The 24,979-nt window shown below is 35.4% G+C and overlaps 1 protein-coding gene and 1 non-coding gene across 4 annotated transcripts; one reads left to right on the top strand and one right to left on the bottom strand.

The window, feature by feature from the left end:
• Positions 1-10,160: 10,160 nt before the first annotated feature.
• On the bottom strand, positions 10,161-16,215 carry LOC126818274 (uncharacterized). 2 transcript variants are annotated; one of them, XR_008787842.1, is made up of 7 exons: positions 16,125-16,215; positions 15,322-15,422; positions 14,457-14,601; positions 14,068-14,185; positions 12,981-13,026; positions 11,953-12,011; positions 10,161-11,817 (listed from the first exon to the last, which is right to left on the bottom strand). It is a non-coding gene; the product is annotated as an uncharacterized LOC126818274 (transcript). The 2 variants fall into 2 exon arrangements; XR_008787841.1 differs by lacking the exon at positions 16,125-16,215 and adding an exon at positions 15,836-15,983.
• On the top strand, positions 16,206-23,531 carry LOC126818266 (p21-activated protein kinase-interacting protein 1-like). Of its 2 annotated transcripts, none has more exons than XM_050545581.2 (9): positions 16,206-16,369; positions 17,260-17,425; positions 18,375-18,495; positions 19,011-19,138; positions 21,086-21,168; positions 21,841-21,903; positions 22,051-22,148; positions 22,421-22,526; positions 22,744-23,531. In XM_050545581.2, the coding sequence occupies exons 1-9, from the start codon at positions 16,301-16,303 to the stop codon at positions 23,080-23,082; spliced, it is 1,173 nt and encodes a 390-aa protein (XP_050401538.1). In that variant the 5' UTR covers positions 16,206-16,300; the 3' UTR covers positions 23,083-23,531. The 2 variants fall into 2 exon arrangements, with proteins under 2 accessions (XP_050401538.1, XP_055956341.1); XM_056100366.1 differs by having other exon boundaries at positions 16,207-16,369; positions 17,260-17,434.
• The last annotated feature ends 1,448 nt before the right edge of the window (positions 23,532-24,979 follow it).

The following is a 24,979-nucleotide window of genomic DNA, read 5'->3' as shown; positions in this document are numbered from 1 at the left end:
TTAATTAAAAGTAGTGTTACGCAATATTTAAAGGAGTTTTAATGTTTGCTTGGAATTAGAATTTGATAGCGGTTTAGCAATCGAGATGTTTTGTTACAGAACACATTTCTTTTCAAGAATGTATATTTTATGACGGTAATGTAAGTTCAAAGTATTAGATCAAATGTCGAATATTTCATTATTACAGCAGAGTGACGGCTGTTTTGACCATCATAGAATTGGGGTTTGACTTTTGGTCATCTTTTTTCTAAAACCGTTAATGATAAAGCCATGACAAAGGTACAACAGTCCACAATATAATTCCATTATGTCAACAAATTTACACATTTTGTTCATATTTGGGAGTGTTAGAAGTCGGTAAATATATCCGAAACGCAACAAATACAGGGAAGCTGATTAATGTAAGTTACTTGTACATTAAAATGTTTTCAGCAAATTTTATTGCGGTGGTCGATCGGCCAGTGCCGACAAGAGCGAATTTTAAAACAACATTTACTCTTGCAGAGGTTTTGTCTGTCTGGCTAACATTGAAAGTGTGTCTAGTACTTTGGATGGGACCACAAACATGAACCACACTCGTATATATTGCCGTGCGTATTTTAATCCACTGTCCTCCCTTTCCATCAAAAGGGTTAAGTTAGAATACCACGGGACCCTAACGACACTTTAAAATCACAATGTTCAACAGGCGCTTTGAGATGCGGGTGTTTTCGTGTAAATTAGAGAGAGAGAGAGAGAGAGAGAGAGAGGTTTAACGTCCACTCGACACAAACTAGGTCATTTCGGGACTAACATATGGTTTAATTTTATTTACATAATTCGCTTGCGCGTAGGGGTCTTTAGCAGTGGGAGGAAACGATAACTACTTTATATCCGACTAATTATGTCCTTATATAGACATGCCTTGCTTACTTTATTTATCTATGTACAGAAATTGTATATCTATTACGGTATTGTCTTATCTATATTTGTATGACTATTGAACTTTGTTTATCAATACACAGTAGCTGTCTAAGCACAACCTCTTGATATGTTCAGATTAGTAGCAAACAAGTTGTAACTTATCAGTATAAACAGTGGTTTTAATTTACTTGAATTGAAATTAAAGTAAAGGGATTAGGTGAAGCACCATAACACAACACCCCCCCCCCCCCCCACATACCACAAAAAAAAAAATTCTGGAGAAAAATACCTCAAAAGGGACTATTTTGATTCACAAAATCAGTTACCTGCCCCACCCCTAACTATCACTACGCCACTGAATGTCAATGTTACCAAAATGTCTCAAGAACAAAACATATAGTCCTTTGTGTGTTTCATTGCTTCATTTAAAGTAACTTTAAACATGCTTATTAACAGAATTACATGTCAACACGGAGAAGTTACCAAACAGAATTATAGACTGTATCAATATACTTTTACCAACGTGTTATATCTCGTCATGATCGCATCTCTCTTCGTTTTGTTGAATTTAGTTTGTGTTGAGTAGTAAGAAGTATCACTTAATCAACCGTCAAAGCCTCTATAATGACTTGTCATAATGTGTTATCATGCATGTTTTATTTAATTTTAATACACACTTAACATAGCATAACACGTTTATATTTGTTATTCATTTATAAACAGGCAAAATACAGCCTGGGTCTAGATCTAAATAAATAACAACATGTACATTAAATAAACTAATGTATCGGAGAGGTATATAACATTATTAGAATAATTTACGCCAATAATCAACTGCTTGATAACGTCTTCGGTACCGTTATGCCATGTTGTGATAAAGAAACCTTGTAATATGAACATCTTCCAGGTGACAAAATATTGAAGTATCGATCATTTGGGGTTTGAAAATGCCGTTCAACAACGAATATATCGCTCAATATTTTTTTATATTGCCTATAAAGTTTGACAGCTGCGAAAGGTTCTCATTTGATGTATGCATCTCACAAAATGTGAAAATTAATGCGTATTTTCCGAACAAAAACAAAAGTGTGCCTTTTAAAATACATATCTCGTTTTCGCACAGACGACTTTTTAAATCAATAAAAGAATGCTTTATAGTCAGCATAAAGCGGGTTCATCCCTTTGCCCTCTCTTTGCTGGGGATCACGTGGCTAAGTGGGTAAGACGCTGGCCCGCTAGCCTGGAGGTCGGGTGTTCGATCCCTGCATTGGCCGAGAAATTCCATCCAGATTTTCCGGCGTGGTCCCCCCTTGTCAGTGATGCAGGACGGGAGGGCCTGACAAGGACAAATGTCTAGTCCTTCGGATGAGACGAAACACCGAGGTCCCGTGTATACATTGGAATGCAAGTAAAAGATCCCTTGGCAGTTGGAATTCGATATAAGAGTAGGCGATAGTGCCGCTGCCCGGGCAACATTTCCCTCATAGCACACTGTGTAGCGTATGCCCGTCTTCATTAGCCCAGGTTAGGAGCAGGACAGTAGGAATTTAACCCCATTTCATTTCATTTCATCTCTCTTTGTTGGTACCCGATAACTCAAGTTGGCAAAATAACGCTTTTCTAACCCATCGCCATCATGCTCACAACGTAGGTTAGTGATGCTCTCTTCGTTAGCCCACCCGGTGCTGAAAAGTAGAAAGTTAACCCCCATTTTATTTAATTTTTCTATTAATTTATAAGACACCGACGTGTGTGTGTAAAAACCATCGACGTCATGAACATGCTTAGGCTTTTTTATTTTAAGAAACATGTTATATGATAGTGTTTGGCCTCGTGTGCGGGAGGTGAGGTGTAATGGATAATTTTTAAGCATGAAATGTTTACGTTTGTATTTGTATGCATAAGTTATTTATATACACAGTATCAGTTTGTAGGACAGACTAAATATTAAATTATTATGCTCTTGTTCTGGCCGAATTTGAAAATATTAATTTGTAAATATTTATGTTTGATATAACAACGATACAATCATAGGTCATTGCTAATATATACCTATTTACTGACTTTATGATAATTATCTCCTATAAGTATAATAGTTTACACTCACCATCGCTTAACTTAAAGGGACTACCCCGATTTTAACAGAGTCTCAAAAATAAAAGTCCGAGTATGTATGGAATTTAAGCTCTAAAATATAGAGGAATAATGTATTTACCTTGTCTCAAAATGTCAGCCCAAAATATTGAGTCGTTTGGAAATGAACGTCAAAACTGCTTATCCGGACACGTAACCCTTTTAAGATTTCGGTTCAATTTCTTCGTTGGGTGACCTGATAATCGATTCCTGTTCCTTTAGAGCTCTATACAGTGAATGACCTATCCGCTGTACTTGATAACGAAAGGTAAATTTCACCTACACATTATTTTTATAAAATAAAAGTCTGGTTTTATCCAGACACCGTATAATACAGCTTGGAACACAGGTCTCCATTTCCAGATAAAGACTGATGGGTTTAAGTTGTTTGAAAACGTATCACAAATATTGAGTTAGTTGCTCGGCCCTTAGGTAGAGGGTTTTAAAGGATTTTAACTCAAAATTAAGCAGTTTTATTCTCCAAGATATTATCGGGATTGTCACTTTAAATTTAAACAGATCCGTTAACAATGGCGCCTTGTCACCACCAAAGCGCGCCGTCTGGGTAAAGGAAAGTATGCCTAGTTCTGAAAGTACAAAAAAGGCCATAGGCACGCCTGGACCACCAATACATCCCTTGCGTGCACATCGGCGTGTACGTAAAAACAAAATCCTTGGCAGTGTGAATTTGAAAAAGAATAGATGAAAACGTCACCGTTCGGGGCAAAACTCCCTACCCTGGCTCTGCATACTGAAAGAGTCACTGTGAAACAAAGTCTGGTGACGATGAAATACCACTTCCGGTTTCAGTGTTATGCTACTTCTGGTTCATGGCTATACTTTGCTACGCCAGGTCAATCGCGATTGGTAAAACAATACATTGGTTGAGGTTGTATATAGTGTTCGTGTTTAGTGTTAATAATAGTGTGATAAACCTTTCCCTTGACCTAAGATATCGTGTCAGTTTATCACCCGTGCCTCTTTCAATCAGAAAGTTTCAGAGTGTCGAAAAAGAACTTCCTGTGATAGGCCTGCGTAACCACCTCTTTTACCAGAGCAATCCAAATCAGATGTTATTTTTGCTCCGTGCATTCGGTAGGTAACTATATACCCAAGAACATTTTATAGAAAAGTACCTTCTGGATCTGGGACGGCTGCATAAAAAAATAATGATAAGACAAGTCACTCTGTGGATAATCTTGAAGATTTCACGGAATTTTTTTCGCGATGCGGAGTCAACCAACCAGAATCTGTGCATTATCGAACGCGGCCCACAAAAGGTACCATAAAAATTTAACAATTGGCACCAAGGAAGGCATTTTCATGTTTGTATAGGCCTACTAATAATACTGTTTTCAGGATTAGTTGGTAGAATGTTTATAAACCTATTTAATTAAGGCAAGGAAATCGCCAAACGTCATAATATGTATGTTTCTATATACAGAGGTCCCCAAACAAATACAAAACTTTTGTCACGTTTTATTTAAAATCAAGACACATTTATTGTGAAGGAGTCTGGAATATTGGAACTAAAACATGTCTTCTTTTACATGTATAAGAAAGCCTAATCTCAGATAAACGTGATACGGTGATTAATATTACAAGAAAATCGGTAGCTGTATTAAAATTCCCAAAGAAAAAACAACAAAGACGTGTAAATCTAGAATAAGGAGATTTATACAGTGACGGTCAAGTTCTCTGACGTTTTGCACATTTATATCCTTTCGCGTAAACTGTGCATTGAGGTGGTCTTTCGTCTTAATTCGACCTGTTGATTAATAACAATGACCACACGATGGACATCAACAAAACTAAGTCCACTCCGTGTACACTGTTTGCATACACGACTATGGCTCTAAATTTTCCATCTCTCAGGTTAACGCGTTGCCCGTTTTCCCATTTATCACTATAAAACCTTGTGTTCGCTACGTGACCCCCCGACGCCCACTTTACAAACCTGCGTTATACTGTAGAGGTGATTAATACAAGTAAAGATGCCTTCCTGTGTAAAGTTACTTATGTGTAGGTCTACAAATTTACAATGTTAACAGGGGCGGATCCAGGAATTTTTGCAGGAGGGGGTTTGCCAGATTCCTGAGACAATGTATCCCCCCCCCCCTTCATGGTCTCTATCGTCATTTTGGCGTATATATATACACATTGAGCTTTTTAAACACCTCATTTGTCCTCAATTTTTATTATGAATTAATACAATGACATTGTGATTCAATTTCATGGATGCAAACATTAATTGTGATATCACATAATGTTTATATCATTATCTCGTGCTTTGAGTGCCCATTATGTCCCACATCTGACGATAAAGGATAAAACACACGGCCGAAAAACTTTTCTCATAAAAAGCGTTGATTTACAAAAAAAAATTATGTAGCTGAGCAGGGGGGGGGGGGGGTCGACCCCCCAAACCCTCTGGGTCCGCCCCTGGTCAAGCTGACGCAGCATTTGTTTGAATTAAGATGTTCACTGTATTCCGAAATTACACCAGGTAAACGGCACGAAACCTATCAACCCATGATTCAAAACGCGCCAATGCGCCCCTTCTCTTAGCCCCTACGATTGGTCTCTTTGTGTAATGGATAAGGCTTGTGTTCGTAGTGGTGTTAATTGGTGTTAAGTTTAATGACTTTACCAGAGCTTCTCAATTTAACATATAGTATAGTGTATACACGATAATAACTTTTGCCATGTTTTTAGTATCAATCAGGGTGGTTCAGTGCTCATTAAGCCAGGGCATCCGGGGCCCGATCCCCGGTGATGGTCGAAGCGTGGTTTCCCCTAGTCAGTGGGTGCAGGGCGGAGGGCCTTGCAAAAGACAGTATCTATAGTCGTACGGATGGGGCTAGAATCCCAGGTCTCGTGCACACGTTGGCGTACACAGAAAAGAACCTTGGCAGATGAACTTCGAAATTAGAGTAGACCGCCCAAAGTAAAACCCCATTTCTTTCCATTTATTATTATCATTCAAGTATCATGTAAAAAGAAATAATATTTGACAACGCTCCATTTCTGATTTTCTTTTCATTTACATTTATTTTCTTAAATCTAGAAATTGATAATGAACACAATAGGAAAATGAAGAGCTCGATATAAGTTAGTATTTGGGTAAACAAAAGTAATTTATGTGGTGTAAATATATTCATTTTTAACACAACCTCAGATCTTAACTCAGATTGATTTAAAATAAAGATGTGTAGGATGGCATAAATTTACAAGTGACAATGCGTTTATCTGTATAGAATATTTGTAAAATGATTTACTATCCTCATGGTTAATAAAACAAGATTTAAGAGTTTAAATAATTTTAATTGAATTGTTATTTAGCCTAAATATGAGACACCATAGATATTTACAGATAAATGTTCCTGTGCACAAACAGTTGGTTATTTCATGGACCTTATACATGTATAAAGTCTATGGGTATTTAAAGGGGAAATATGTGTCTGAAACCTAGTGTTAAAGATACATTATGGGAGATTAGATAAAGAGCTGGTAGTTCTCACTATTATAGTTAAAAACTATATAATGCAAAAGGGGATTTGCTGAAAATTTCAGTCAGATTGAGCCACCCTGAACCGAGTATTTAGCGATTGAATGTTGGGCTTAGCCTCGATCATCATTACTTAAGTCGGTACGATAAAAAATATTGTCTCGATTATCCACTTTTTGAATTAATCAGAAGCAGCAGACCGGGGTCTAATCCAGTAAATATTGCAGGCTAGCGATGCCATCGAGAGTTGATTATGGTCTGGATAAGTTATTAATGTCTAATTAATAATTTAGATAACATTTCAGGCCTAAAGAAAGACCTGCAATTGACAGATTTAGCTCTTGCATAATATATGTTTAATATCATTTAACTTATCAATCTAAAAAAGAATGACGCCATATTCGATGCATATTATTTCGGTATGGACGAAATGAAATGAAATGAAATGGGGTTTAACGTCCTACTGTTCTGCTTCTAACCTGGGCTAATGAAGACGGGCATACGCCATACAGTGTGCTATGAAGGAAATTTTGCCAGGGCAGCGGCGCTACGGCCTACTCTTATATCGAATTTCAACTGCCAAGGGATCTTTTACGTGCACGCCAATGTGTAGGCCTACACGGGACCTCGGTTTTTCGTCCCATCCGAACGACTAGACAGCTGTCCTTGTCGGGCCCTCCGCCCTGCATCACTGACAAGGGGAAACCGCGAAGGCCAACGCCCACAGTGCGCAGTTTTTAACGGGTGGTACTGCAACCTTTGCATTCTTATTTATTATACCCTAAGGACGATCCATAGTGTTTTGGGTCCACATGACCTAATCGGGTGTGGAGTTATTTGTGAATCACAGTACCATCTTCACAATCTAAGCGTACTGCATCATTAACCCTTGATATTGTGAAGATATTATTATAACTACGTGACCTTAAACACTGTGTATAATTAAAGTCAATTGTTTTTTTTACTTCAGCCACTAAAGCGTCGACAAGAATTTTCAAAGTGATCAAGGGACATAACTCTGGCAGTATTTATTGGAAATTGTTGAAAATCAATAGGCTTTTTCGTCTTATGGCGGTAAACACTGTGTATAAATTTGAAGTCAATGGGATGTTCACTTCATCCTCTAGATCGCCCACAAGATTTTTCAAAGTGATCAAGGGCCATAACTCTGGCAATCATTATCGAAAATCAATAGTATTCTTCTTCTCATGACGTTAAAAACTGTGTATAAATTTAAAGTCAATCGGATATTAACTTTAGTCTCTAGAGCGTCCACAAGCAATTGTGGGGGCCGGACGGGCGGGGGCTATGGAAATGCGAGCAAATTTCACTGAGGGCGTATATAAAATTAGTGGAACCGCGGTAGTTTTGATTTATGTGTGGCGGCTGTGGCATCCATTATATATAGCGTGCCTATAATATTATAGACAAGTAGAACAATCGGCTTTTTTAGGCGGGGGTGGGGAATTCGAAGAAAAGGTGGAAAACCCATTGCCAGCCATAACCAAGTAAAGATACGCGCATTTTAGTCTCAAAACGACCCGGATAAAAGGTCGACGGGGCATTAAACCAGATATGGTTCCATTCCATTTGAAAGGTCCACATCCCTGTTCATATGAATTCGAAGACATGAAACAAAGACACTGTGATCATGTTATCACCAAGCGTGTGAAACAAATGAGGTTTCTACACGTTCCTATGACGTATTAATGTCTTATCAAAATTAACAAGTTTTATTTAATTACTAGTACGATGTTATCAGCGACTAGGGCGGTGAAATGGGATTTAAATGTGAAATGCGAAACTCCTTTGTTAAAATTTAATTTTCTTGTACATCTTGGAGCTTAGTGTAAACTTATTACCGTGTTAATTATCGTGTGGTAACTTGTAGTGTTATCTGATATATTTAATGTTATTGATAAGTATAATCGGCTTTACTTATCGCAAGGCAATTTCATTATCACTTTCCATCATCTAATCCTTTAAGATTATTTTGTTTTATTTTTTTGATGTTTAGTGTGTGAACTTCGTCAAAACGAAAACAATGTTGACCTTTTGGGTATATAATCAGGTCATATAAAGCCATAAAGAACTTTCATTGCATTGTGTTATAATTTCATTCCACATTTGTAGTTGTCTAAATTTATGCGACAGCTTATATAGATGTATTACATCAACATTCTGGGTTGGGTTTTTTTTTTACATTAACTGAAGATATTTTTTTTATTTGGAATGAGACCAAAAAAGAAACCCAGAGATAACATAAATTGGAAAACACAACTTTGAAAAGAAATTAATTTTACACTACACTCAGGTTATGACCAGAGAAGTGATAAGAGATATTTTTTTTTTTGAGGCACTTCACAAAAAAAAGGGTTCCATCAGTTCCTGATTCATACTGCCCCCTTTTTTTCGGGGATGCAAAATATAATGGGCACAGAATTCTAAGGTTTTATACACCATTTTGTAGAAGAGAAAACACAAATAATAACACAGTATTGGTTACAACTTGCGTCAGGTTTCAATCCAAATTCATCATTCCGAATACTTAGGGAGTGTCTTGCAATGTAGTGACATTAGGAACAGGGGCGCCGGAAAGGTGCAAGGGCCAGGGTACCAAAAGATAGGGGTGGGGGGTCTCTCTCCCCGGCCTCTGAAAAATTTTGAAATTTGTCAATTCCGAGAACGCTGTTTAGAGCACCTCTAGCATTCTAAATTCCAACATAAAACCCTTTAAAATACATGATAATGAAAGAGGCAAAGGCCTGATTATTCATAATTTTCATATCATGAGCAATTCATCTCGTAAAAGATTTAAAAATGAATAGACTAGTAAAAAGGTTGAAAACTTTCATCATTAGGGCATGGGTATACATGTATACCCCAGAAAAGGGCAGGGTACCATTTGTATACCCTGGTACCCGGGTTCTGGCGCCCCAGATGAGGAAGATGGACACCCGGACACCAGCCTAATGAGTCCACCTCGTAGATTTTTCTTCATTAATGAGCAGATCCTCAAAATTGTCTAGTCTAGCCAAACTAAGGCTTTTATTTTCAGGCCAGCCCACAGTATGCAGAAATGTATGAAAAAGATTGGCCAATAGCGTTAAAGTTAAAAACTCTAATTTATGCATACTGTCTTAATGTTCTTGCACAGGTATGATAGGAGGGGGGCCCAAAACTTTGTCTTGCTCCAGCACATAACAATTCTTTCGCGGACCCTGATTCTTCTGTTGTAAGTTGAAATAAACAGTAATTTAAATTTACTTGGCCAGATATGTATTTTGTTACCTTTCTTTCCAACTAGGTTTCATAGAACCTGGACACATTTTCAGGATGGGAGTGGGTTTATTGTTTATTTTCAGGATGGGAGTGGGTTTATTGTTTATTTTCAGGATGAAAACTTGCAATCGACATACAGTAACTTTGCAGACAAAAAGCGAGAACGAACACCCTTGCACCCCTTCTAGATCTATCTCTGATAAATATAAAATATTATTGTCTGGTGGTAATAAAGAATATACAGCTGTTTATAGTGATAATCATATGGTGTATTCCCACTGGTTGATCAGCTTATAGTAAGAGTATAGACAATATCCTACAGTTAAATCAATACTTATTAAACAATATCATACATTTAATAAAAACAATAACACATGCTATCTGAATACATATTCCTATTACAAAAACAATCTGATGCAACTTCACAGCAGCTCCACTCTTTTCCCTGAAAATCAAAAAATAATCTGCCTAACGGTACTTACTAACTATGTCATTGAAACTGGAAATCATTAAACTACCAGTTTTGTTTTTATGCAATATGTTAGTCCAGAAATGAACTAGTTTGTGTCAAGTGGACGTTAAACCCCATTTCTCTCTCACTTTTTAATATGTTCATGTATGCAAATGGGGAGGGCAGGAGGGGGGATTTTTTCCCAGATAGTGCTAACAGATTGTTTACACTACTAATAAACATATAATATGCAGGAGCACTTCATTTTCCAAAGTCCAGAATGTTATACGTTTCTGCAACCACCCTAACCAAGTGAGAACCAGGCTTGAAAGATCAAGAAGGCTAACTACATCTGCATATCCTAAGCATATTGTACCACATGAGTTATCTGCATGCAGATTGGTAACAGCATTTAAAGTTCAATATTCACACCAATTAAAGAGTTTGTTACAAATCACTGCATCTAGACAAATAAGGCTACCAAAATAATCCAGACTTTGTTTATCGTAACAACAGTAGTAATGACAATCAAGGCTAGATTATAATTGTAATGCCAATCAGAGTGAAGTAATTTGACTGAAATTTTTCAGTATATTCACGTTCCATTATCTATTTTTTAACTATTAAAGTAAGAACTGTCAGCTCTTTATCTAATCTTACCTAATGCCACTTTAAATTTTTATATTTTAAAATTTTCCAAAATTATCTGTCACACCTCAGGAACTGCACTGAGCTAGAATTTTCATAAAATTGACAGATATCTAGTTTATTTAGTATTACAAGTTGACCTGACTCTGATCAATCTAAAATAAGTGACTTTGAATATTTTAGAATGTCTGTTTTCCAGGATTAATCAATTTCTATTGAATATTTCAAATATGTCAAGTGAACAGCATTCAGCTGTAATAAGTTACACTGACAGATCAGAATATTTATATACTAGATACAAAAATTGACACACACTAGTTTTATTTACACTGATATCTATATATATTTGTCGTGACTGTTGGGTGTTGAGGAACACAGTAGAGCTGTCTTAGGTTGGTGACTGACATAGGTCTGATGGCATTACACTTCAGAGTTATACTACTTCTTGTAGGAATCTGTCTGTGCAACAGCGGAACCGATAAACCCCTAGTATAACATAAAATGAAGCTAAATAAAAACATTAGTAGGATAATATTTTATTATCGCCATAGTCTCGTAGTAACCACAGAAAATTGTTCCGTTTGACAACGTTCAGCATACGATTCACAAGATAGTATACTGAATCCCAAGATAGTATACAAAATGATAATAAAGATGTACTGCCATTCTTTCATAAAACAACAGTCATGTTGTATATGACATCATAACAACCATTCCGAGAATGCTTCATTTTTAATAAACTAAACTTTTGAAGATCATAAGAAATACAAAGTCACAATTAATCACAAATCCACACATCCAACCTTATAAATCAACTTGGTCCAGGACGAAGTTGCGATGTCACATGATCCAAAGGATGCCATCGTGACTGATCCATGGCATTGAAAAATTGCTGAAATAAAAGATAAATATATAAAAATTACATATTAGAGCCAGAGACTTTAGAGTAGAAAATGAAAGTTTTTATTTGGAACAATATCAACATTTCTTATCATAAATACTACAATTGTTAATAATGAATATTTACCTCACTGGAGAGCATAAATTCACGATTTTCTTTTTCTACATCCACTTCAAGTTGGGGATCTGAAGGACAAGAAAGACATAGACTTAGAAGTAAATATAAGTTAACAAGAGACTTATGTGATTATGGCATATTATGTGGAAAATCTCAAGTTCCATGGAGTCCCCAAAGATTGTTCATGTGGATGGAACTAAAAGCTGAGATACCAAATGTAAATTTAGTCAAATGTGCTAAAAGTAAACCAATATGTCAATTACAAACTTTTGACTGTTTGACAAGTCACCCCCCTTTTTAAAAAAATATCTCTAAGAACCAAAGCGGCCAAGACATTATAATGGTAAAACATGTATTTAATAAAATGCTGAACACCACACGATCATCCATGTTGTTGATCGTGGTGTTTACCATCCGTTTACATCGTAGGTTATATTGCAGACAAGTTGTCTTATTTAATTATCTTAGTCTTAGTGCACCCCTAAAGGTCTTTCCTGTGGGAGGAAACCAGAGTACCTGGAGTAAATCCTTGAGGTTGAGAAGGCCTCCCTATCTCAAAGCCACATACGCTCACACCAGGGATCGAAACCACGACTGCAAGCCAGAGGTGACCAGCCAGCTACAGCCCAAAACGTAACACTCTAGACCACTTGGCCATCCCAACCCTTCTCCATCATACAGCCAATAGGTAATAAACTTCAAGGGGATTCTCGATTGTCATTCGGAACGTTCAGAATTGACAGAATTACAATCGTGTGACTCAGAATTCAGTCCTGTCACAGTTCTCTCAGTCCCAATAACGGAGGTGGTGTGAGTAGAATCGTGACGTAATTAAGAACAACGAATAATATATTGTTTCAGGTGTCATGTTTGATTGATATATTTTCTCATGCAGTCGGCGCATGCATTCTAGCCCCAAATTCCCATTTTCACTCGATTGTCACTGTCTTGGGGTTTGACAGAATTCAATTCCAGAACAATCAATCGAGCATCCCCATTGTGGCTTGCAGATAAAGGGAGGTAACTCAATAACAAACCTTCAAGTTTCTCTAAATCATCTTCATACTGTGGATCATATTGTCCCTATAATTAGAGAAAATCCAGTTAAGAAGTAAGATAACAATAAAATTGTTTTTGATAATTTGATGAAAATATAAAAGTCATGGCTATGAATTAAAATTTAAACATAACAGCATGTAGGACAGCATGAAGCAGGTGTGAATTTAATTATCCCAGCATGAAACTTGAAATTTAACTTCATTTAATCACCACCAAGACATGTATTAGTCAATTCGTTGTTCTTAATGAACTGTCATTTTGCACAGCGGAGGACATTCAGATTTAAAGAAAAGTTTTAGAATATAAAATGGGCATTTAATATTTTCATCTCAGAGGGCATTCTGCCACGAATCAAAAAATTATGGATGGTGCAGTCTCAGTAGGACGTGGTGTTGTTTGGAAAGGGCGTGATAGAGTACCCTTCTAAAATAGCTTGTGGGTAATCCTATGAGCCACTTCTTTTACGAGGATGGGCGAATAAAATTTCAGTCGATCAAAAGACAAGTTATTTGCATTTAATGATAATATGGTTGTAATGATGAAAACTCAATTTAATATCTCTGGTTTTAGTCGATTCAACTGATTTTTCATTGGACTGATGCTAGTGGGGATCAGTCTTAACAATACAAAAATGTTCAGTTTCAATGACCACAAACCTGAAATAAGTTAATACTGTCATTAACATGTAATAGTTACATGTAAACACAACTAGCAGCCTTAAATCAAAAAACTGTTTGAATATATATACTGTTTACATGAAGAAAGAAAGAGAGAGAAAGAAATGGGGTTTAACGTCCAATCAACACAAACTAGGTCATTTCGGGACTAACATATGGTTCAATTTTATTTCAATAATTCGCTTGTGCGTAGGGGTCTTTAGCAGTGGGAGGAAACCAGAAGACCCAGAGAAAAAACACAAGGTTGGGCAGACCACCCTACTCCTTGTCACGTACAACCAGGGAATCGAAACCACGCCAGTTGACTCAATAACAGATACAGCACGCATGCACTAATCATTCGGCCATCCAACCGCCCTATGAAGAAAGAATGATAAAAACTACTTACATAATATTCCATGAGCCTGGGATTAGAATTGAAACTAACAGTATATCCTCCCCACATATATTGATTTTGTCCATTATAGTGAGGATTATAATGGGTATTAGTACCTGGTACTTCCATCCTGTAATCAACATGTAGACATTTACATCAACAAAATATTTAAATATTTTATGCCTAAGTTGAAAAAATTATTTGTTGCAATAACCAAAGTGTTTAGTATAGACCTATATATTTTCATACTGAACTCCATATGGACACTGACAATTTCCAGAAAAATACAAAAAATATTCTAATATTACACATACATGTACGCATGTACTAAGCACTTTCCAAATTATGAAATAGGTGTACATTGTAAATGTACAATCACGTATGACAATTTAATTTTTTACCTTTTTGGTGCTGCTAAACTAACTCGAACTGCCCTGCGACCAATTACCATGTGTTGCATTTCAATCAAGGCTTTTTGTTGATCAGTTTCTTCCAGAAATCTTACAAATCCATAACATTTACTTTTTCCATTAGAATCCAGAACAACTATTTCAAAATAAAAACATTAAAGAAAACCATTTTATGCACTGTTAAATAATAATAATAAAAAAAAAACTTAGTTATTTAGGAGCATGTGAGTGATATCGTTGATTTTGCCAGAAAAATAAACAGTTTTCTAGAAGGTAATGGGTTACCCTAGAAAAGTATGGTATGTTTAAGAATATTTCTAACATTCCATTAAAGGAGGTAAGTTTTTAACTCAATATCAACCACAGTCTTTGACACTGCAAACATGACTTATTGGCCAATTTAAATCAACATTGATGTTATTATTTTACTGTGAAAAGATGGGCTTCTGATATCCAATATTTAGGACAAAATGAAAATTTTAAAATTGACACACGAATCACGTGCCAGAATGTTTTTGAGCACCAGGGGAGAATACTACCGTATTTGGCGTATTTCGCCAAACATTACTGATTAAAAATTACAGTAAAAACAGAAACAATTGAATATAAATCAGTTTATATACATTCATATTACATTATTATATGCACTGCGACACATTTGTGTCCATTTCTAGGTGTCAAAGAATAGAGATTTAGCTCCTTTAAAATACAGAACTTTATAAGAAATAAAATGAAATAGGGATTTAATTACTTTAATGTCCTACATCACTGCACTAACTGGGCTAATGAAGACAGACACTCATAAGACATTAAACATAATAAACTTATTGATTATTGAATGATAAGTTTGCCTAACCTTTTGCAGACCGTAAACTTCTGTAACCAGCAAATGCATTGTACAACATGTCATCATCTACACCACTTGATAGATCACCGACATAAAGAGAATATTCTGGTCTGAAATGAAAAAGTTTCTGAAATGAGTATTATGGTAGCACAAAAGAAAAAAACCGAGTAAACATGGATATTCTTCTAATTTATTTAAGGTAGGTAAGGTCTACCCATCAAACACTTTAAAAGTGACTTTATACGACCCAGAATCAAGGAGATTTATTTAGCTCATTTAAGCTAATCACTTAAAGTTCAGTCTTCTTGAAGCAAAGGAGGGTTTGTAAACTGAATATAAAACACCTTAGATTAAGATTTCATAAGGTCAATGGGAATTTGAGTAAATTCATATAAAATAACTAGGCCTCTATTGGCACTATTAGTATTATGGTACGGTAAATAAATTGAAAAAAGACTTTGCAAATTGCAATTTGTCAAATGTAACTAGCCTAAATTCAAGTTTCTGCCTTTTCAGTTTTTACCTGTAATGATGAGATGATCTGTATGATCTCCTGTCAGAATATTCCTCTATTTTATCTGACATTTTTGTTAATTTAGTGAAATATTGAGGAAAGTCCTCCAGCAATAATTATTTTAACTTTTTTCTTGTGGTAAAAAAAGAGTTACCTCCCGTGTCAATAGTCTTGAAAGTTTGGTAAGAATATAAACATCTATATTATGTTAATTGAGATTAACTTTATTAAACTATAATGGGTGCAGCTATATTCTTTGAAGCGATATATTTAATATAAACAGCAATATATTGTTTACCGTCAGTTTCTTTTTAATCAACACGCGTTTGAAATCACAAGTAATAGACTTGACAATCACAGCTACAACTCGGGAGACAACTCTGCATTAAAAACAAAAATAATAAAATACACGTGCAGTTAGAATAAAATATTGTTTAGAAATATTTATTCTTTTTGGGGTCTCTAAAATAGTTCATGATGAATATTGTTGTTGGTACTTATGAGGAGCTGATACTAGGTTATAAACTAGACAAAAATGGAGACGTAAGAATTTGTTTTTCTATGTTTGTTTCCTCTCGCACGACATATTTGAATTTTAATAGTTATTCAATTGCAAATGTAACGTTGAAATGACATAAAGTACCGGTATGAACTATGAATGAGAGAAAAAAAAACCATACAGCACAATTTATATGGAAATAGAATGAGAGTAAGCTTTAATTAATGCCCTTCTTTTTTCCACCACCCGGGTTATATATGGCATGGTCAAATGGATCAACATTTCTTCCTAATATGGATGGCCGAATGGTTAGCACATCATAAGGCCTGTCATTGAGTCAACTGGTGTGGTTTCAAATCCCCGGTTGTACGTGACAAGGAGTGGGTTGCCTGTCCAACCTCGTGGGTTTTCTCTGGGTCCTCCGGTTTCCTCCCACTGCTAAAGACCCCTACGCGCAAGCGAATTATTGAAATAAAATTAAACCATGTCATGTGTTAGTCCCGAAATTACCTAGTCTGTGTCTAGTGGACGTCAAACTCCATTTCTCTCTCTCTCTCCTAATCTTATCTTATCATTGAATACCAAGTGACAATGAATAAGACTTTAACATGTACACTAACATATACAAAGATAAGAATTGAAAGAAACATGGAACCTTGGATTTTTGAATCCATCAGAACGAATAAATGTTTTTCCTTGATAAGGGGAAACCAGACAGGAAAATCCACAAGTACGGTACTCGAAATACAGTACCATACTTCAAAACTGATATATATTGTTAATCCTTCTTGATTTAATTGATTTTTAATGAGTATCATCAAAGCTTTTGTTATTCATACAGTATTCATATTATAAGTAATTAGTCACCTTCAATCACACTGTCTGAAAATTATGTGCCTTTTATTATTGTAATTGTAGAATTATTCCTTTGCAGGAGTATAAATTTGAACAAACATTTACAGATCACTCACATTTAGGATGTATTAAATCAGCAGGTATATCTAGAAAGAACATACTGGCTACAGGCAGTACCGATGAAACTATCAGATTATTTAACCTAAAAAAACACACAGAATTAGGTGCTTTGATGCATCATTCAGGTAATGTATGTACGTATGTGATATACTAACTAAGCACTATACTCTAGTAACCCTATAGGCCTACCCAAAATAGTCATTGAAATTTGAGCTGACATGCGTGCAAATAGATGTAATCCGGAATTACGCCAAATGGGTTTTTCAGAAAGGAAAGTTACATGACGGGTACAAACACCAATGTTTGTCGTTCATCACTGTTATTATACTACGGCCAGTTTTAATTTTAAACGATAATTAGTAACTATGCCGACCATGTGGGCGTACTTGAAAATATGATAGCAGATATAAACATAAATATTATATGATTGGTGTTACTTTTAGTCTGCTTCTGAAGTGTCAATGAACGATGAAGACACTCCGATGTTGGCATCTTAATAACGATCTAAAAACTATTTAAAAACGTAAATAAATTAAAATACGTATCTCATCACACTGGGGCCTATTCGGCAATAGCGCACTGTAGCAGAGTAACCCATTAGACGTCATTCAGGAGTAGGTGTAGGTCTATTATAAAATAAAATTTGAAGTTAATACAGTGTATCATTTGTATTGGGAAAACCCATCTGACATCATTCCTTGGTAGGTCTATTAATTATAAGATAAAATTTGAAGTTAATACAGTGTATCATTTGTATTACGGCTAACACCATGCCTTGACTAAAGTTTCTAAAGTTTCATAGCCATTGGCATCGTTTAGTATTTATAAGAGACAATTGTGTTCCATAGGATTATGATCTCCAGTGCACTTTTCCATAAATCACCATAAAATGCAGCACTGTTAACCAATTCAGATAATTTAATTATTAAAAAAGTTCACGTTCTGAAAGCCAACTTCAAATAAAATATGTCATATGTAGAACAACATAAAATACAAACCAAACACTTAGTATGATAGTATTGTGCTTGTATTTTTAAAACTCAACATCAAAACGTTAAATTTCCCATTTTACAGGTAATATAACACAGATCACATTCTTTCAAGATAGTCATATGTTTAGTACAAGTGAAGATGGTACCATGTGTGTATGGAAGAATTATACCTGGGAATGTCTGAGACAATTCAGGGGTCACAAGTAAGAATTCAAGTAGACAGATTATGTAAAATGAAATTTGGCCTAAAATTGTATATTAAACAGGCATTATGCAAGAGCTAAATCTGCCTATTGCAGGTCTATCTTTAGGACTTAAATGTTATCTAATTATTAATTAGACATTGATTAACTTATCCAGACCATAATCAACTCTCAATGCCATCGGATGCCTGCGATATTTAGTGGATTCAAATATATTTTGTGCTGGATGCGGTTACCGTAAAAATGCATAATCAAGACATTGTTTATTATGGGAACAATGGTATTAATGACAATCAAGGCTAGTCTATAATTATATTGCTGATTTCCATACCTCAGAATGATGTAATTTGACTCAAATTATCAACATATTCTCTTTTCATTATTTATTTTTTAACTATTATAGCGAAAACTGTCAGCTCTTTACCTAATCTTACCTAATGCCCCTTTAAATTTAAATTCTTGTTGGAACAAATAATTTACTTTTATGAAATATTTATTTTTATGATTATTTGCAGAGGTCCTGTTAATAGTGTATCTGTTCATCCAAGTGGTAGAATGGCTATTACAGTTAGTAAAGATAAAACATTAAGGACATGGAATCTTGTTACAGGAAGACACGCTTTTATTAGTAATATTAAAGAAGGTAAATTTATCAAGACCGCAATTTCCCAAATATCTGTGTGATGCTTAGTGGTGTCCAGTGGTGGATACAGGATATTTGTTTGGGGAGTGTTTCTCCTCCGAAATTTTTTTTGAAAAACTAGGATGACAGTGGCAGGGTTTGCACCAGTACTTGTACCGGAATTGTCAGTACTGAGACTCTTGGTACCCATACTGGTATCAATGCTGCCCAATACCGGTACTGGGTTAAAAATAAAATGCTATCCTCTAATCTCCCTGAAAGAAATCTAGACCAATGATATGCTCTCTCGTATATGTCCCAGTCGCTTTTCCGGTAGTGTTTATTGGTGGATGACCGACCCTACATTGACACAGAGTGGACAACGGAAGTAACTAGTTAGCCTCCGGCCTTAGATGTTTTGGGATTCCTAGGTTCAGGAATAAACTATAAACTATAAAATGAAAGAGCGAATATACAATAAATACACTCATTCTGTGATGAGTATGTACTGTTTAGATTCCTTTTCGTTGTTATTGTAATTGTTTCTCAATTAGTGTCAGTCAGTACCGGTTCCAGGAAAAATGGTGGGTGACCGACCTTCACATGGAGTCAAAAATCATGCTAATAACAGTTCTTGAAACTAATAGTGTAAATGAGTACAACTTCTTGATTTTTGTCAGGACTGATGCAGGCCTGCTACGGTACATTTTATTGGGGTTCGGTGTAAATACAGCAATAACACCAAGTGGTGCACATTATATTTTGTAATTTCACTGGCCAGTTTTCCATTTGCCCAATATTTTAGTACACATGGAATCATTTAAAATGCTATTTTCAAAAATTAGTCCGGTGAAGGGTGAGAATCATCGCCACCCGAGCTGTGAATTTATGAGAACACGTTTTTTCCAGACCAGTTTTTTGGATAGATTCCGAATCTGTGTGGTGATCAAGCATTTGAGGGGGCGTTTTCGTGATATGCGGGGTCCAATGTCTATAATTAAGGGGAAATGTGATTATGTTCACATAAATGATGATCATATTATATATTGATAAAACATAAATTTCTAGGACTGTCCATCTCTAAATAAGTGTATATGATGCCTCTGGACAACTGTTTTGATTTGTGTGGAGGTGGGGTGGGGGTGCAGAATCTACGCAAAAATCTGATCTAGAAAAACTTGGTCTCATAAAATTCCCAGCATGGGTGGTGATTCCCACCCTTCAGCTACCGGACTATATCTGTTTATATAGATTTAAAATACAGATGTTGGCGTACCATTATTTCAAATAATCGTACGGGTAACTTGCCAATTGTACATTATTGATACTAGTGAAATATTGGACTCGCATGACGTATTTCACTGTAAAAGCATGTGCAGTGTGTCTGTATTTTAAGTCGGTTAATGGTCTCGAGCTTAAGACATTGCATAATATATTGTAAAAACATTTGGGCCTACGACCCTCTTGTCGTTACAATATATTACGCAATGTCTCGCTCTCAACCATTAAACAATACATACAGTATGTAATTGTTAAATGGGGATCACGTGGCTAAGTGGGTAAGACGCTAGCTCGCTAGCCTGGAGGTCGGGTGTTCGATCCCTGCATTGGCCAAGAAAGTTCATCCAGATTTTCGGCGTGGTTCTCCCTTGTCAGTGATGCAGGACGGAGGGGCTGACAAGGAAAGCTGTCTAGTCGTTCGGATGGGACGAAAAACCGAGGTCCCGTGTACACATTGGCGTGCACGTAAAAGATCCCTTGGCAGTTGGGATTCGATATAAGAGTAGGCCGTAGTGCCGCTGTCCGGGCAAAATTTCCCTCATAGCACACTGTATGGCGTATGCCCGTCTTCATTAGCCCAGGTTAGGAGCAGAACAGTAGGACGTTAAACCCCATTTCATTTCATTTCATTTTAATTGTTAAAGACTTGCCTATGTTGAAAACTTAAATCCTTTTGTATGTTCACAGTTGCAGATTGGGTTATGTGGTCACCGAATGGAGAACATTATGCTGTTAGTTTTTATTATAAAATAAATGTGTATAAATTAGAGGTAGGACACTTTATTTACATGTTCTTTCTATTTTACTTGTTATTAGCTTTGGGCATTAAAGTGGAATATCAATGTAAATATAGTTAGGTATCAGATTGTTAGAATTATACAGTATTTATACTCCCACATTGTCGCCCCTGTCCATCCACAATTTCACACTACAGACTACATTTATGAGCATATATTTTACAGATTTCTATATGTTGTTTTGAATTAGTTAGATTAGGAAGCCCATTGAATTTCAGCGATTTCTGATAATAATTTCCAGAGTTATTGCACTTGGTCATTTTTGTATAACCTTATAAACACTCTAATGGTCAAAGTTATTATCCAGACAATTTTGAAATTTTTATTATGCATTGTTGAGATTAGTAAAACTAGAAACATATCAAATTTCTTTTTGAGTTATGGTCCATGTTAAGTTTGCAGAATATTGTGAATGTTCCAGCAAGAAACCTAAAAGATTACAAAAATTTCCATTAATTACATTATAGAGTTATAGCCCTTGTTCTTTTTGTAGAATCTTGTAAATACTCTACCAATTACTTATTACTTATATATTATTGCCCTTGATTATGTCATAGAATATTGTCTAATCGCCAATGATATTAGTAAAGATTGACAATGCGACAACAAAGTAGCAGTGGGCAACCTATATTTTTTCTACTTCAGGATGCAGCCATTCATTGTACCATACAGGCTGATAAGAGAATCAATAATATAGTATTTATCAATGTAAGTTATTACAAGTATAACACATCTAATCAATATAACATTATATAAAACTGTCTTAAACGGTTCTTTTTCATTCCACAAAGAAATAAATGTTAACTCCCCACTCCCAGCGAAAATATTCAGTGGCATAAACATTTGTATTTGTAGGACTGTATAATAGCATTTGGTGGTGAAGGAGGAAAGTTAATATTGTATGACTTTATACAAGACAAAGAACTTGAATCAATACATTTAAAATGTACTCGGTAAGATATTTTTTGAATATAGATTAAATACCAAGTCTCTCCAAGTTGTTATTGGTACATAAAATTGCATGGTTTTATATGTTTTAAGTCAAAATATGAAACACTACAAGAAATTTGTTTTCAGTGATCATAGGAAAATGGAGTTTTATGTCATTTCATGACTCTGGTGGTCATGTACAAGCATGCAATTGCAATCAAAACCACACACATATAAACGCCACTCCTCTGGAAGTGCAGCACAATGCTTTAAACCATTTTATGCATTATTTCAGGATAAAAGGCATTTCATGTTCAAATTTTGAAGATGATCAGTCACCAATATTAATAGCTACTGCCAGTGATGGTAATATCTGGGCATACAGTGTAGATACAGTAAAGGTAAATATTATAGTATTTAACTTGGCAGTATTTATATTATTGTAGGCCTACAGTTATAGCAGGCAACGATTACAATATTTAACTTAATTAACTTTAGTTTAATTTCATCATCTTGTATTAATGTTATGTAAACATTGTCAAAACATAATTGAAGTTTGACAAATTGCAAAAAAATCTTTTGATTTGAAATGTCATAGTTTATGATTTTGAATTGCAGGGATCACTAGAGCAAATTGCAGCACATGATACGAAATTCAGAATAACCTGTTTAGCAGTTACACCTCCAAATGCATCAAAGAAGTTAAATAAAGAAGAAACACTGGTTTTAGAAAAGTTAGATGAAGATTTACAAGAGAACGGTGAGGAGGAGGATCAGGAAACAGAGCATGTGATTAAAAAAGACAATAGTGAACAAAAAGCAAGAAAAGGTTCAAAGGGCAAAAAAGATGCCCAAAAGCGAAAAAGTAATTCTGTAGAAACAATTACTGAACCGACATCTCAAAAAACTAAGAAAATTCAAAGAAAGAAAAAAAAGATTGGGAGTGCAAAAACATAATTTCTAATAAAAGAAGTGTTGTTACTCCTCGACTTTGTTTGTGCAATTACCCAAAGTAATATGTATGATTACCTTGTACACTGCATATTATTTCCTGTATAATAAGTAGTAATATGTTACTTAGAAAAACACAACACAATTTATATGGAAAACAATCACTGGTTTATACACATATAGCATGACATTCCAACAAGTATTCTCTTATTGTTTTCAAGCACAAATGATTACGATAAGAGAATACTTGTCGAAACGTGCTATATGTGTATAAATCAGTGATTGTTTTCCATATAAATTGTGTTGCATTTTTTTAACGTGCTCAATCACTAAATGCCACTCAAGGATAACACATGTGTAGGAAACAGGTTTAGATAATTCACTCGTTAATTTAATTTTTACGTGGTCATTAAAAATTACATGAGTAATCCCCAACTCTGCCTCGAACAGATGACCTTAGGCTGACCTTAAAAATATCTTTGTTTCGCCTAACGCGACCGACTAACTAAAACCACCCCCGACTTAAATTATTTTATTGCACTTTTCCGCGATCTTTTTATTTTATTTTGTGTGTCAACCTGAAATATATCATGAGAGTTATTTCCCTTTACTATGGCTATAGTTTGATTCATTATTGAAACTGGTTGATCAAGACGAAAGCGTTATAGGTGTCGCTTCTCAACAAAATGGTTGCAGACGAAAGCACGTCTATTCCCACGAAATGATTCTGCTTATATGTCTGTGGGGCGTCGTTTTAAAAATGTCGAAGATATTTTCAATATCCGTTTTCGAGAAAAATGAAGGCACAACCCGCACGATCGTTAAAAACGTGTTGAAGGGGTTTCACACTTAGAGTTCGTGGCAAATCGTGTGCGAGTCTCGGAGTCGTGCATCACGAAAAATCCCGATGTCATACTCATTGATTTGTTTGACAATAAAAAAAGACGAATGTTCCCCCCCCCCCCCCCCCAGAAAATTATCAAGCTGTCAAATTAGCTCTTTAAAAAAAAATCTGAAAAAAACCCCGACCTACCGACCCTTCTCCTCGATTGTGGGTCGGGTTTGGCGAAACAAAGATATTTTTAAGGTCAGCCTTATATGCTGAAAATATCTTTAAAAGCCTAAATAAATTTACTGCAGATTTTACAGCCACAGTATGGTAACTTATTTTATGCCAACTTGATCTCTGCCCCTTCCACTGATGTTGACCTTGTAGATTAATCGCGTAAATAATTAATTTCCGTCCTAGTCCGGACTTTTTTCCTTATGCAAATGAGCTCTGTCTTAGATCTCATATAAGGTATATGTTCTAATATGCTAAGTTCTATTATGCGTTTGTTTAATGCAAAGTGCAGAATGGAGAAGTGTAATGTGCAAAATAACTATTATACTGTATTTTGTATTATTGAAAAGTGTATTATATATTTTAACACTGACAATGGTATTGTGGAGCAATGGAAATTGCAAATTGTAAAACTAAAATACGTATTTTGAACTGCTGACATATGCATTTTGCACTGTGAACATTGAAATGATATTGGCAACGTTATCCTTCCATACATTATTACATCCTGTGAAATTTTAGAAAAAAGTTACATTAAATCCCAGAAGAAATAGAGTAAAAATCAACATTTTATACCCACAGATCTTTGCTAAACTGTAAAATAATCTTTTCTACCTTCAATATGATTAAAAACAGAGATCATATTTCGTTTAGTTTTTTATAGCTCAAAATTTTGTTTTTCTTGTCTTCACAACACTAGTATCTGGAAAAGTTGTTATATAACCCTCGTTCTGCTGGTTGATGTGCAGGAATTGCCAATGAAACAGTCTGTTACGGTGAGTTCTTGGCATGCAGTGCACGGAACAGTGGGTAAACCACTAGAAACGTCAATGCTGATTG

Source organism: Patella vulgata, chromosome 4 (assembly GCF_932274485.2).
Source record: "Patella vulgata chromosome 4, xgPatVulg1.2, whole genome shotgun sequence".
NCBI lineage: Eukaryota > Metazoa > Mollusca > Gastropoda > Patellidae > Patella > Patella vulgata.
This window is presented reverse-complemented; position numbering and strand designations above follow the sequence as displayed.